This window comes from Elephas maximus, chromosome 13, assembly GCF_024166365.1.
Source record: "Elephas maximus indicus isolate mEleMax1 chromosome 13, mEleMax1 primary haplotype, whole genome shotgun sequence".
Lineage (NCBI taxonomy): Eukaryota > Metazoa > Chordata > Mammalia > Proboscidea > Elephantidae > Elephas > Elephas maximus.
In genome coordinates this window covers 33,118,115-33,133,047 of record NC_064831.1, presented here as the reverse complement: position 1 = coordinate 33,133,047, position 14,933 = coordinate 33,118,115, and the positions used below count along the sequence as shown (strand labels likewise).

The 14,933-nt window shown below is 36.6% G+C and overlaps 1 protein-coding gene across 1 annotated transcript in view; it reads right to left on the bottom strand.

The window, feature by feature from the left end:
- LRBA (LPS responsive beige-like anchor protein) overlaps positions 1-14,933 on the bottom strand; it is a 769,624-nt gene that overhangs the window by 634,645 nt on the left and 120,046 nt on the right. Inside the window, exons 17-18 of the mRNA XM_049905216.1 lie at positions 12,638-12,735; positions 1,215-1,307 (exon numbers count right to left, since the gene is read on the bottom strand). Coding sequence (XP_049761173.1) covers positions 1,215-1,307; positions 12,638-12,735 — 191 coding nt within the window. The remainder of the gene's footprint in view (positions 1-1,214; positions 1,308-12,637; positions 12,736-14,933) is intronic.

The following is a 14,933-nucleotide window of genomic DNA, read 5'->3' as shown; positions in this document are numbered from 1 at the left end:
TCCTCATTAAACAGTCAGTACACATATTGTTTTATGACACCGGTTAACAACCCCATGACATGCCAACACTCTGTTCTTGACCTCGGGTTCCCTATTACCAGCTTTCCTGTCCCCTCCTGCTTTCTAGTCGTTACCCCTCAGCTGGTGTGCCCCTTTAGTCTAATTCTGTTTTATGGGCCTGTCTAATCTTTGGATGAAGGGTAAACCTCATAAGTGAATTCATTACTGAGCTAAAAGGGTGACTCGGGGCCATACTCTCAGGGTTTCTCCAGGCTCTGTCAAGCCAGTAAGTCTGGTCTTTTTTTGTGAGTTAGAATTTTGTTCTACATTTTTCTCCAGCTCTGTCGGGGAGTCTCTATTGTGATAGCTGTCAGAGCAGTCAGTGGTGGTAGCCAGGCACTATCTAGTTGTAACCGGACTCAGTCTAATGGAGGCTGTGGTAGTTGTGGTCTATTAGTCCTTTGGACTAATCTTTCCCTTGTATCTTTAGTTTTCTTCATTCTCCCTTGCTCCCGAAGGGGTGACACCAGTGGAGTATCTTAGATGGCTGCTCATAGGCTTTTAAGACCCCAGATGCTACTCACCAAAGTAGAACGTAGAACATTTTCTTTTTAAACTATGTTATGCCATTTGAGCTAGATGTTCCCCAAGACTATGGTACCCACAGCCCTCAGCCCAGCAATTCAGTCCCTCAGGGAGTTTGGATGTGTCTATGGAGCTTCCATAACCTTGCCTTATACAGGTTGTGCTGGCTTCCCCAGTATTGTATACTGTCTTATCCTTCACCAAAATTACCACTTATCTACTGTCTACTTAGTGTTTTTCCATCCTCACCCTTCCCCTTCCTCGTAACCATCAAAGATTGTTTTCACGCTAGCAGTCTCATACAATATTTGTCCTTTTCTGATTGATTTATCTCACTCAGCATAATGCCCTCCAGATTCATCCGTGCTATGAGATGCTCCGCAGATTCATCGTTGTTCTTTATCGTTGCTTAATACTCCACAGTGTGTATGTACCATGGTTTGTTTACTCATTCATCTGTTGATGGGCATCTAGGTTGTTTCTTTTTTATACCATTATATTTATTCAGCATTTTATGAATAAAAATAAAGGAAAGAGAAAGACTAAAGTACAAAACACAAATGCTATTCCAAAGTTTTATGAAACAAATAAATATACAATAGTCCATTTTAGATTTCATGCATACTCACTTTGGAGGCAGGTGTTTTAAAAAATAGCCCATTGCCTTGAGAGCTTGTACTCTGATTCCCTCGCTTTTGGACGCCAGAAGTTTATAGATAACCCTGAATGAGTAAACATTTAAAACAAAGTGTTCTAAGTATATATTTGAAAAGCACAAATTTAAGTTACACATATATTTTCTCATATTGCTATAAACCTAAATTCAAGTAAGATATGGTAAGTTTAAGCCACAACCCTGGAATATGAAAAGTCACTAATCTCACACTAGCTATATAGTTCTTTTTAACGGAGATCAATAAATGAAAGTAATTCAGAAGTGTTAATCTTTTCAAAACTTCAATAAGAAAGTGAGCATTAAACTAGTCGTATTCTTTCAACTGAATAATTTATCAATTCAGGCATAAGAGATGTAATTCAGGAAAAAGGGTGGCTTTTCCATACACAAACATACTAAAAATGTATGGCATAAAGAGGGCTTTGAAACACCTTTTTTTTCTGCCTCTGCTCAGGCTTACCAATGCCCTTCGGAGGTTATCAATATTGTAAAAGGAAATTTCTGTTCAACGGTAGCACATATTAAATTTGTAAAAATTATCACACAGAAATTAATGCAACAATCTAGTGATGATTAATAATCAGAAATAATTACAAAGGTAAAAAGATTTAAAGACAACCACTAAAAATAAATAACACACTTCACAAAAATGAGATACCAATTAAATTTAAAATTAAAATCTCTAATGTCCCTCAGCCATAGATCACTGACTTGTAAAAGTTCAATTCAATTGAATCGCTGTAGCATCTCCTTCCTCATAAAGATTTAGAATAAAAATAAAAACCAGCCACATGAACCAGAGACCTACATCATCCTGAGACCAGAAGAACTAGTTGGTGCCCGGCCACAATCGATGACTGCCCTGACAGGGAGCACAGCAGAGGACCCCTGAGGGAGCAGAAGATCAGTGGGATACAGACCCCAAATTCTCATAAAAAGACCAAACTTAATGGTCTGACTGAGACTAGAGGAATCCCGGCGGCCATGCTCCCCAGACCTTCAGTTGACACAGGACAGGAAACATCCCCGAAGACAACTCATCAGAAATGAAAGGGACTGGTCAGCGGGTGGGAGAGAGACGCTGATGAAGAGTGAGCTAATTATATCAGGTGGACACTTGAGATTGTGTTGGCAACTCTTGTCTGGAGGGGGGATGGGAGGGTAGAGAGAGAGGGAAGCCGGCAAAATTGTCAAGAAAGGAGAGACTGAAAGGGCTGACTCAAGAGGGGTAGAGCAAGTGGGAGTAGGGAGTGAGATGTATGTAAACTTATATGTGACAGACTGATTGGATTTGTAAACGTTCACTTGAAGCTTAATAAAAGTTATTATAAATAAATAAAGAAAGAAAGAAAAATAAATAAAAACCAGAAACTTTTCTGATTACTTCCCTAAAAAGAATTTAGTTTTTCAACTGCCCTTCATTATAAAAATTGGAGTGTTTAATAACTAAGTCTGAAATAAGAGAGAAATTACAGAGAAAAAAGGCAAGATTTTCATCCTCTAAAAAAAAACACACAATGCATCGTAAAGTCATACAATAAGGTATCTGAAATTAATCATTTTTAATTCAAATATTAGTACCAAAACTGTAACATCAATTACAGTTTGGCTACTATTGTCAATAATTAGGGCAAGATTACCATGTTGTTGGTAAATTTCTTTTTCTTCAGTGTTAAATCATTATTTATTAAGCAAAAACTGAAACAGTTTGTAAAGTAAACATTAATATGGGTTAATGTTGTTGTTAGTTGTTGTCTAGTCAACTCTGACTAATGGCAACCTTATGTATCACAGGATGAAACGCAGCCCACTCCTGTGCAATCTTCATGATCGTTGTATGTTTGAGCCCATTGTTGTGTCTATTCCGTAGTACCTTCCAACACCCTAGGGGATTCATCTTCCAGAAGTAATCAGACAACAATCTGTAGTAATCCACAGGGTTTTTGTTGGCTAATTTTCAGAAGCAGATCACCAGGTCTTTTTCCGAGGCTGTTTTACACGGGAAGTTCCACTGCAATCTATGATGGATATTCGCAATACCAGTGGCATAGCTTCCTTCCAGCATTACAGCAATACGCAAGTCACCACAGTATGGCAAACTAACAGATGAGTGGTGGATACGTAAAAACGATACTGTCATGGATTGAATTGTGTCCCCCAAAAATATGTGTCAGCTAGGTTAGGCCATGATTCCAAATATTGTGTGGTTGTCCTTCATTTTGAGATTTTAATTTTATGTTAAAGAGGATTAGGGTGGAATTGTAACACCCTTACTAAGGTCACATCCCTGATCCATTGTAAAGGGAGTTTCCCTGAAGTGTGACCTGCACCACCTTTTATCTTACAAGAGATAAAAGGTAACCAAGCAGAGAGTAGGGACCTCATACCACGAAGAAAGCAGTGCCAAGAGCAGAACTCGTCCTTTGGACCTGGGGTTCCTGCACAGAGAAGCTCCTAGTTCTGGGAAAGATTGATGACAAGGACCTTCCTCCAGAGCCAACAGTGACAGAAAGTCTTCCCATGGAGCTAATGCCCTGAATTTGGACTTGTAGCCTACTAGACTGTGAGAAAATAAATTTCTCTTTGTTAAAGCCATCCATCTGTAGTATTTCTGTTATAGCAGCACTAGACGACTAAGACAAACACTCTAAGGAATAGTTTAACATAGTAAAAACCTAAGCTAAAAAACCTATGCTTGCTATAGCTTAAACTGACAAAAATCTTTGGCTAAAATTTCAATTATTTCATCAAAAGATATACTACAAACACTATTGTCTAATTATTTTCAAATAATGTCTTATTAGGACTAATAATGTAAGAAGCTCAAAAGGCCTTTACTTGAATCTATAAACTTAATATTTACCTTATTATAATTTTTAAGCCTTGAACAATTCTGACTAAAGCAGAATCCAATTAGTTTATCTGTTATCGTAACCAGTAAATTTTATAAAAAGTGGGCCTATTGTGCTTTTTGACCAGTTCAATCCCTATTTAACAAAAAGTTCTTCTCATATTACACAGAAAAATTCTGTAGTGCTTTAATGACATTTGTTTACTTTTATAATTATAAAAATTTATAAATACATGTACATTTCTCTATTTGGATAAAGACCACAGTATAAAGAAGATAATAAAAGTAACCCACAAGAAACACTTAAAATTTATTGAATGTTTTCACACAATCTGTTTTACTCTGACCACACATATGAAGAAATATGTAAGGGTATTCCATATAGATCTATTTTTTTTTACTGGAACTGGAATTATATTTTCTTTACTAAATGGAATTCCTAGTAAAGAAAATATAATTTGGGATGTAGAAACACCCAAAAAGATAATATGAGTAGCATCAGATTATCTCAGAAATTGGTGCCCTGGTGACGCAGTGCTTAAGAGCTTAGCTGCTAACCAAAAGGTCCACAGTTTGAATCCGCCAACTGTCCCTTGAAAACTGTATGTGGCAGTTCTACCTTGTCCTCTGGAAACCCTGGAGGTGTAGTGGTTAAGAGCTACAGCTGCTAACCAAAGGGTCAACAGTTCAAGTCCACCAGGCACTCCTTGGAAACTGTATGGGGCAGTTGTGCTCTGTCCTATAGGGTCATTATGAGTCGGAATCGACTCCATGGCAGTGGTTTTTTTTTTTTTAACTCTGTCCTATACGGTCGCTATGAGTCAGAATCAATTCAGAGGCAACAGGTTTTATCCCAATAATTAAAAGGACATTAAAAGATATGATAAAAGCTCATTAAAGTAGAATCCAAAAATTTAAAAATCACAACATTTATGCAGAAAATATGATGTGGCTAATACCGTGTCAGAAAACACAATGAATTCTGAGGATGGATAAGTGTTCCAAGATGGTGAACTAAGATAAGTATTTGAGATAATGTTTCAATTATTAGGAAGGTAAAACACAATTTATATTTAACAAATTAATGTGAAATATTTTGTCATTTGCTGGAAAATAAATTATCACTCATAATTTGAAAATGCTACTGACTGCCGCGATGCAGTTTAGCATAACTATATTATATTGTGCTAGAAAAGACCACCCTCCTTCCTTCTCAATTTGAGCAAAGCACGATTCTGTTTATATAGCACCCCAATTGACTTCCAGTTAATATGAAATCTTGACTAAATCCCCCTCTGTTCTTCTCATGCTGTTGTTGTTAGGTGCCATCAAGTCAATTTGGACTCACAGGAATAATTATGGTATTATGTAGGTATACACCAATGTAACTCTAAACAGGCACGGAAATAATGAGGCAATAAAAAAAAAAAAAATGAGGCAATACTCAGATTAAATCCTGTTCCTATCTTCTTTCTTTTTAAATTACCAAAAAAGAAACTCCAAAATTTTTAAAATCTCATTCTGAATTTTTGGACCAAAAAATATTTTCAAAGAATTTCAACTCAATTTAAAGGAATCTTCCATTACTCCCGTTATTTTAATCTATATACTTAATACAAATATTTAATGTCTTTTTTTGCCCTATGTTTCAAAGTAATTAAATTTCATTTGTTGTTGCTGTCAGGTATCATCGAGTCAGTTGTGACTCATAGCAACCCTATATACAACAGGGTTGTTTTGTGCCATCCTTAAAGTCATTGCCATGTTTGAGCCCACTGCTGTAGCCACTGTGTCAATCCATCTCATGGAGGGTCTTCTCTTTTTTGCTGACCCTCTACTTTACCAAGCATGATGTCCTTCTCCAGAGACAGGTCCCTCCTGATAACTAGTCCAAAGTACGTGAGACAAGTCTCACCATCCTCTCTTCTAAGAAGCATTCTGGCTGTAGTTCTTCTAAGACAGATATGTTCACTCTTCTGGCAGTTCATAGTATATTCAATATCCTTTTGCCAACACCATAATTCAAAGGCATCAATTCTTCTTTGGTCTTTCTTATTCATTGCCCAGCTTTTGCATGCATATGAGGCGAACGAAAATACCACAGCTTGGGTCAGGCACACCTTGGTCCTCAAGATGACATCTTTGCTTTTGAACACTTGGAAGAAGAGGTCTTTTGCAGTAGATTTGCCCAATGCAATGTGTCCTTTGATTTCTTGACTGCTGCTTCCATGGGCATTGATTGTGAATCCAAGTAAAATGAAAGCCTTGACAACATCAACTTTAATATTTTCTCTGTTTATCGTGATATTGCTCATTGTTCCAGTTGTGAGGATTTTTGTTTACTTTATGTAGAATTGTAATCCATAGTGAAGGCTGTAGTCTTTGATACTCATCAGTAAGTGCTTCAAGTCCTCTTCACTTTAAGCAAGCAAGGTTGTGTCATCTGCATATCGTAGGTTGTTAATAAGACTTCCTCCAATCCTGATGCCACATTCTTTTTCATACAGCCCAACTTGTCAGATTATTTGCTCAGCATGCAGGTTGAATAAGCACGGTGAAATGATACAATACTGATGCACATATTTCCTAATTTTAAACTACACAGTATCCCCTTGTTCTGTTTCAACAACTACCTCTATGCGAGGTTCCTCAGGAGCACAATTAAACCAAAACCAAACCTGTTGCCATCGAGTCAATTTTGACTCATAGCGGCCCTATAGGACAGGGTAGAACTGCCCCACAGGGTTTCTAAGGAACAGCTGGAGGTTTCGAACCACCAACCTTTTGGTTAGCAAGCTAATGCTTAACCACTGGACCACCAGGGCTCTGAGAGCACAATTAAGTGTTCTGCAACTCCCATTCTTTCCAATGTTATTCATAATTTGTTATGACCCACAGAGTCAAATGTCTTTGCATAGTCAATGAAACACAGGTAAACATCTTTCTGGTATTCTCTGCTCTCAGTCAAGATCCGTCTGACATCAGCAATGATATCCCTCTGTCCACGTTCTCTTCTGAATCTGGCTTGAATTTCTGGCAGTTCCCTGATGATGTACTGCTGTAACCATTTTGGAGTTATCTTCAGCATAATTTTACTTGCATGTGATATTAATGATATTGTTTGATACTTTCTGCAGTCCATTGGATCACTTTTCTTTGGAATGGGTACAAATACGGATCTCTTCCAGTAGGCTGGCCAGGTAGCTGTCTTCCAAATTTCTTGGAATAATTTCTTTGGTGAAGAAAAATAATGATTTCATTTAGGTAACACTTATTCTCCACATTTCTATGTATTAGCCCAAATTAGGAAAATACCAAAGATTAAAACATACTACAGAAACAAAAAAGGGTAAAGAACTTCCACTAATGGCAACCTAAAGAAATCAACATTTTTCCTCTACCAAAACAGACATGTATAAAACCGGATGAAACTGTGACACGAAACCATTTCAGGGCACTAAAAATTGATGAGAAGAATATCACAAATTGAGAACTGTTTATTCTTCAGAAATTACTAGAGTTTCAGCTAAGAAAACCAGGAGCCAGTGGTGTTCCTGATGGGACTAGCCCAATCACCACCGACAGTTTAGTTGGTGAGAACTACAGGAACACCAGTTCAGGGATGGAAGAAAAAATCAGCAGTGTTGCTCTCAGGAGGGGCAGACCTCATTCAGGGTGAAGGATGAAAACCCCAGCACTCAAGCCAGAAGTGGTAGACTTGGTTACAAACAAGTGGAAAAAACCCCCCCTTTTTTTTTTTATGGCACACCAAAGTTGTTTTCATAGTTCAGGGTGACTGGTAGACCAGGCAGAAACTTAACTGGGAGGTGCTAGAAATAAAAGAGTTGGAGCACGGTTGAGTAGAGTTCTCCTGACATCCCTAGCAGGCAGGAAAACTGTATATGTACTGGGTGATCTGAGGAGTCCAGCAAAAAGTGAAAGCCAAAAGAGACTTGCGAACTGACTGCAATTTTGAATGTAATCTCCACCCACACAGAGACCAATGAGCAGAGAGACCAATAGGCCTTTGGGCTCGAGCTGCTCCAGCACACCCTGTCCCTACATGACCTCGAAGACACATAGAAACACGTGGGACCCTAAGAGCGACGTGCTAAAAAAGAAAAAAAAAAAGTACAAAAATATTGAGCAGAAAAATCACAAGCTACACATCATAGGGAAAACAGATTCTGTGGATTAGACAAATTATTTTTAAAAAATATGCACAAATATATATAAAACAGCATCCAGAGTAGCTACAACCAAAATTACTAAAATGCAAAGAAACAGAAAAGTATCACACATATTCATGAAAAGGGCAGTCAATCAAAACTGACTGAATGAGTTCAAAAGTTTAACTTAGCAGACTTCAAAGTAACTATAATAAATATGTTCAACAAAGTATAAGACACTATGTTCAAATACTTAAAACAGGTTAACAGTGAGTTAACAAGTAGGCAATCTCAATAAATAAGAGCTGTAAAAAGAATCCAATGGAAATTATAGAATTGAAAAGTACAGTGAGAAAATTGAAAAAAATTCATTAGGGGTGTCCAGCACAGATTCAGACGTCAGAAGAATCAGTGAACTTTAAAAGCAATCAATAGAAACTATCCAATCCGAAAAGCAGAAGAAAAAAATTGGAAAATAAGTTAACAAATTCTCAGAGACCTGGGAGACTATAATATGAAGTGTTCCAACATATGTGTGATAAGAGGGGCCAAAAAGAGAAGATGGGAGCAAAAAATAATGCACACATACATACATATATAGATAAAAATATATATACACACACACAAATACATATGAAGAAATTAAAGGCCAAAAACTGCCAAACATGATGAAAACATTAACCTACAGATCTAAGAACTCAATAAACCCTAGTAAGGTAAAAACAAAGGGAACTACAACTAAACACAACATAGTGAAACTGCCGAACAAAAAAATCTTGGAAACTGAAAGAGGAAAATGACTCCTGACATACAGGAAAACAGTGGCACAATTAATGGCTGACTTCTCATCAAAAAAAATAGAGGCCAAAAGTCATTGGAATGATAGTCAAGATGCTACCAAAATAAACTGTATCCATATCCAGCAAAACTATCTTTCTAAAGTGAAGGCAAATAAAAGCATTCCCAGGTGAACAAGGACAGAAAATTCATTACTAGCAGACATGCTTTACAAGAAATAATGAAGGCCATTAAGATGAAAGGGAATATAACAGTGTGTAACGATTAAATTTTTTTTTTAAATCCGAAAAAGAAAAAACCTTAAAAAATCAAAGGGGGTGTTCCGGTTTGAAGAAGATGGAGTAAGCCCAATACAGCCTCACTGTCCTGCAGATTACAACTAAAAACTACAGGGAAAAAATATATATATACGTATAAAGCGACTTCTTAAGAACCTGAACACTAAACAAAAGCAGGTGCATTGTGAAGGAGGGTTAAAATTTGAAGACATTACCCATATGGAGATAAGCTTCTCATGTTTTTCTTTTCCCATGTGATTTGACCCAAGAGTGGCCCCTGCCACACAATGGGGTATCAGAAGCTCAGGTGGCTAACTTCTTCAAAAAACTATCCCCACGGGCTGGAGAACGTGTAGGGAATCCAGAATAGGACAGAGCTAGAGAGACAGTTCTCCTAAAACTGTTTTAAAAACCTACAATACTCTTAAACTCACCCAAAAGGTACACATGCATGGGACACACTCAAACCAGAGTAGCCAAAGCTTTAGAAATTGAAATCGGATTTGAATTACCATCCAATTCTCAGGCTAATTCCTGAGTGGTACATGTATGAAAAAGGCCCAAAACAGAAAAACCGAAGCTTTGAAAATTAAGAGAAATTGGAATCACCACCCAGGGGCTAGAAAGAAATTGCAGTCTCACACTTAATAAGTTCACTGTTTGCTAAAATACTACCAAAAAAAAGAAACCCCACTCTTCAAAGGAGTATAACAGTACCCAGAATTCACAAAAGACAATACTCACAACGTCTAGGATACAATCAAAATTTACCCAACATACCACGAACCTGCAAAATGTAATCATTTCTCATAGGAAAAGACAATCAACAGACACTAATGAGATGGGCAAGTAGCTGGAATCATCACCTAAGACTCAAGGGAGCTTTTATAACTATGCTCTGGGGGGTAAAGGTAAACACAGTCTAAATGAGTCAAAAGATAGAAGTTCTCATTCAAAAAAAAAGAAACTGTTAAAAAGAACCATATGGAAATTTTGGATTTGAAATGTACAATTTCTGAAATAAGGAGTTCTGTATGAATTCACAAAGTACACAAGGACATAGCCATACAAATACTAAGAAAATAAATTAAAATTAGGTACTTTGACACCAAAAAAACTGCTATGTCTTAACATAAATCTTTTAACTTTTCTGAAACTCAGTTAATAGATATGAAATGTGTACAAAAGAATCAAAGTAACGACTGTTTAAGAGACTTATTTGTTTTGTGTGAACATGCCTACTGAGAATAAAAACGGCTTATGAGAGGCAAGACTTCAAACTTAGGAAAAAACTATCAGTTTATAAAAAAAATATTTATTCTTTGCAGATTCCAGACAAATATAAAGATTCTATTATAAAAACATAAAGAGTAGTCTGGAAACCGTTATTGAAAAGCCAACAGTCACAGGATCAAAGACTGCAGATCTATACATACTGGGGCACTGGTGGTATAGTGGGTGAGAGCTTGGCTGCTAACCAAAAGGTCAGCAGTTCAAATCCACCAGAGCTTCCCTGGAAACTCTATGGGGCCGTTCCACCCTGTCCTACAAGGTCACTATGAGTCGGAACAGACTCAACGGCAACAGGTTTTGGGGTAGTCATAATCTTTCTTCCTTCGCTGAAGTCTTGTGAGTATATATTTGGATCAAAGGCAAAAAAATTCTGCTAAATAAGTATTAAAATAAGAACTCAGAGGAAATTAAAGCCACCTGACTAATGAAGAGCAAGCAGTTGGTTAAAGGCTTTTCCTGATTTTTCAAGAGTCACCTCAGGTATCTGGCATCACATTGCTTTAAAATCCTGAAGTGCTTGAAACATACACACATAATTCTTTCATATGTTCTAATCTACAATTCTGGGTTTTCCTTTCTTTATTTCTTTTTCTGACTCATGCTGTTTCATCAGTAGTTTGGTGAGTAATCAGATTTCAAAGTAACGATTATTGGACAGTAGTGAAAGAAAAGAAGTAATTTGTTCAGTGGGAAACTATAAATAAAAAACAAACTACAAATAAATGGCTTTACTCCTTATATGTAACAGACACAGTCATTTTACTTCTTATAGAGAATGAGTACTGAAAGGTACCAAATAAAGGCTTTATAATAAAGGACTGATGTGGGAAATTCATTATAGATACCTCATTAGTCACTATAGCTATCATCCAGCAAAAACGGTTGTTTGAAATGTTTTTGGCTCAGAAACTTTTTCATTAAATGAAAGTTTTAAAACACTCCTTACATATAAAATAAAATTATTCTGTTTTTGTTGTTCTTCACGTAGGAAGATCAAAATTGAATACTACTGTAGAGTTATCTTTAAGACCTAAAGATAACTCTGCTAAACAACTATACCTTACAATGGCACTACCACACTTCTCACTACACAAAACACTGATTTATTTACCTCTTTCCATCAATTAAACAGTAACACAGCGTGTAGCTAATTGTCTCCATGAACAACTATCTCCTTTGCTACAGGACCAGAGGAACTGGATGGTATCCAGCTGTTATTACAGAACACTTTGATCAAAGATTCTATGAAGGAATCCTGATCAGGAGGGAAAAAAATGCAGAACAGAATTTCAAATTCTCACAGAATTCTCACTTTATGGATTGGTGGAGGCTGGATGAACCCCTGCAAATACAGCCCTTAGATAATGTTTAAGCCTTAAACCAAAAATATCCCCTGAAGTAAAATACCATATTTTACACATATAATGCACACGTTATATGGTTTTTTGCCAACCACACAACCCCCATGCGCATTTTCCTAGGCACGCTGTGCACTTTATGTGTGTATGCGCATGATCATGCACATTATTTGCCAAAAATACAGTAATCACTTAGCTTAACTAGTAAACAATGTCTGCCTTGAGCCGTGTGCTTTTTCAAGATCTATCTATATGTGATCAAATGACAGTAGATCAAAAGTTCATATTAGAAACTTAGGACAGAGTTTATGTTAATGGAGGAGGAACAACTTAAAAAAGGAGAGTGAGAATGGCTGCACAGCTCGAAGAATATAATCAACGTCAACGAACTGTACCTGTAGAAACTGTTGAGTTGATATGTGTTATACGTGTATATTTTCAACAATAAAAATAAAATAATTCATAAGAAAAAATAATCCCAGTCTCTATAATTAGTCATTCAAAAAACATAACACATGAAATAAGTGAGTCATAAATCTAAACGCATTTAATGATACCTTTCATATACAAGAATCTTTCCATATCTTCAAACTCATCTTATTACAACTCCTGATATATTAAACTCTTACCGTAACCCATTCCTTTGGTCAAAAGCAGGAATCATAGAATTAGGATGTTCAGACATCAATGCAACAAGCAGCTGTAGGACATCCATTAGATTGTCATCCTAAAATCATTTTAGAAATTTGAAAATAAAAAGAGAGAAAAACAACATACTTGAATACTGAAAATTTCTAAAACAACAGAAATTTCAGCTTTGAAAAACTAAGTAGATACATCCACAATATATACTTGTTTCAAAAGAGGAAGACTGTCAATGACATGGATTGACACAGTGGCTGCAACAATGTGCTCAAGCATAACAACGATTTTGAGGATGGTGCAGGACCAGGTAGTGTTTCATTCTGTTGTACATGGGGTCACTATAAGTCAAAACCGACTTGATGGCATCTAACAACAACAACATGTACACATATTCACATGTATAATAATTCAATCCATTTCACTGAGGGTCTTCCTCTTTTTCACTGAAGAAGACCCTCAGCAAGCTGGACTGACACAGTGGCTGCAACAGTGGGCTCAAATAGAGCACGACTGTGAGGATGGCACAGGACCAGAAACCTTTTCATTCTGTTGTGCACAGGGTCACTATGAGTCAGAACCGTCTAGACACCATCTAAAAAAAACACAGAATTAGGGTTTGAAGCCTACCTATAAGGGCTAATTTGACTTTCAGTTTCAGATAAAATTGAATACAAGGCAATTTTTAAATCGAATGGTATCTGTTCTTCAACTTGAATCAAAAATTCAAGAACTAAATTTAAAGAGAAGAACCTACCTAAATGCCATAAATATATCAATTTATTTAATAAATACCTACAAATGGAGCCCTGGTGGTACAGTGGTTAAGAGCTCAGGCTGCTAACCAAAACGTTGGCAGCTTGAATCCACAAGCTGCTTCTTGGAAACCCCATGGGGCAAGTCTACTCTGTCCTACAGGGTAACTATGAGCTGGAGTCGACTCAACGGCAACGGGTTCAGTTCAGTTTACAGTATGTGATACAATGTGGTAAAATTTACAGAGCATCAAATGGGTGCAAATATTAGTTCTAAACCCCAAAAACTCTTCAAGAAAATGTTTCACAACCTTTGCTGACTATTTGAGTGTACAGATATCATTGCCGTTGTTGTGATGTTAGGTGCCGTCTAGTCGGTTCTGACTCATAGCAACCCTATGTACAACAGAACAAAACATTGCCTGGTCCTGCACTATCCTCACAATAGTTGTTATGCTTGAGCCCACTGTTGCAGCCACTGTGTGAATCCATCTTGTGTAGGATCTTCCTCTTTTTCACTGACCTTCTACTTTACCAAGCATGATGTCCTTCTCCAGGGACTGATCCCTTCTGATAACATGTCCAAGGTATGTGAGATATAGTCTCAACACCCTTGTTTCTAAGCAGCAATCACTAGGGCCAACTTTTGATCAATATTGACCCCAAGAGTAAAAGGGAAGCAGCTTTCAGGGGTTAGTTACCTCTGCCCTACCTCCTCTTGTCGTTCACTGCTTCCGTACTTTTACTGTGAAAGCTACCTGAATGCCTAATTCTTAATAAACTAAGTAGATAATCTAGAGCTATGGCACTGAGCCTTTGGAAAACAAGTATTTTGGAGGACCCGAAAGATTCCTGAATTAATAGAATCTCGGGGAAGAGGATCACTGTAACTTCCAGCTGATCTCTTCTGACACACTTCCATCCCATAGGGTTAAAAAAACAAACAGATAATAACAGGTTCCTAAAAATTCAACTGAAAAATCCTGAAATATTATATTGGGGCAGAAAAGTTTAAAAATAATTATAGAATACCCTACTCAAAAAAAATCACAACCATTAATGTTTGAGTCAAATATGACACAATAAAAAAATTTAGTCCATTTTTTCTGCCCCAATTAACGAATACAGACAAGAAGAATATTATCTCTCATTTATTAATGATTAATGAAGGCATTATTCCATACTACAAGAGATATTTACTACTTCACAACACATGATTTATAACATAAGGATGTAAATTATCATTTAAAGTACTATATTTTATATGAAATTCCATTAGTTTCCAAAAAGATTTGTAATTTATTTAATCAGATTATACAGTCAGATTACAGCTGGCATATATTACCTTTTCCTAGTGCTAAATACACACACACACACTCATTTCAACCTATTTAATTTTCAACCACCTTTCAACTGCATCATTTTAAATACAATTAAAAATGAGTTATTTAACTTAACAGCATTTCAACATGAAAACCAGTAGGAAGATTTTGTTATGAATTTTAAAATCCAATCATTTTTAGTCATT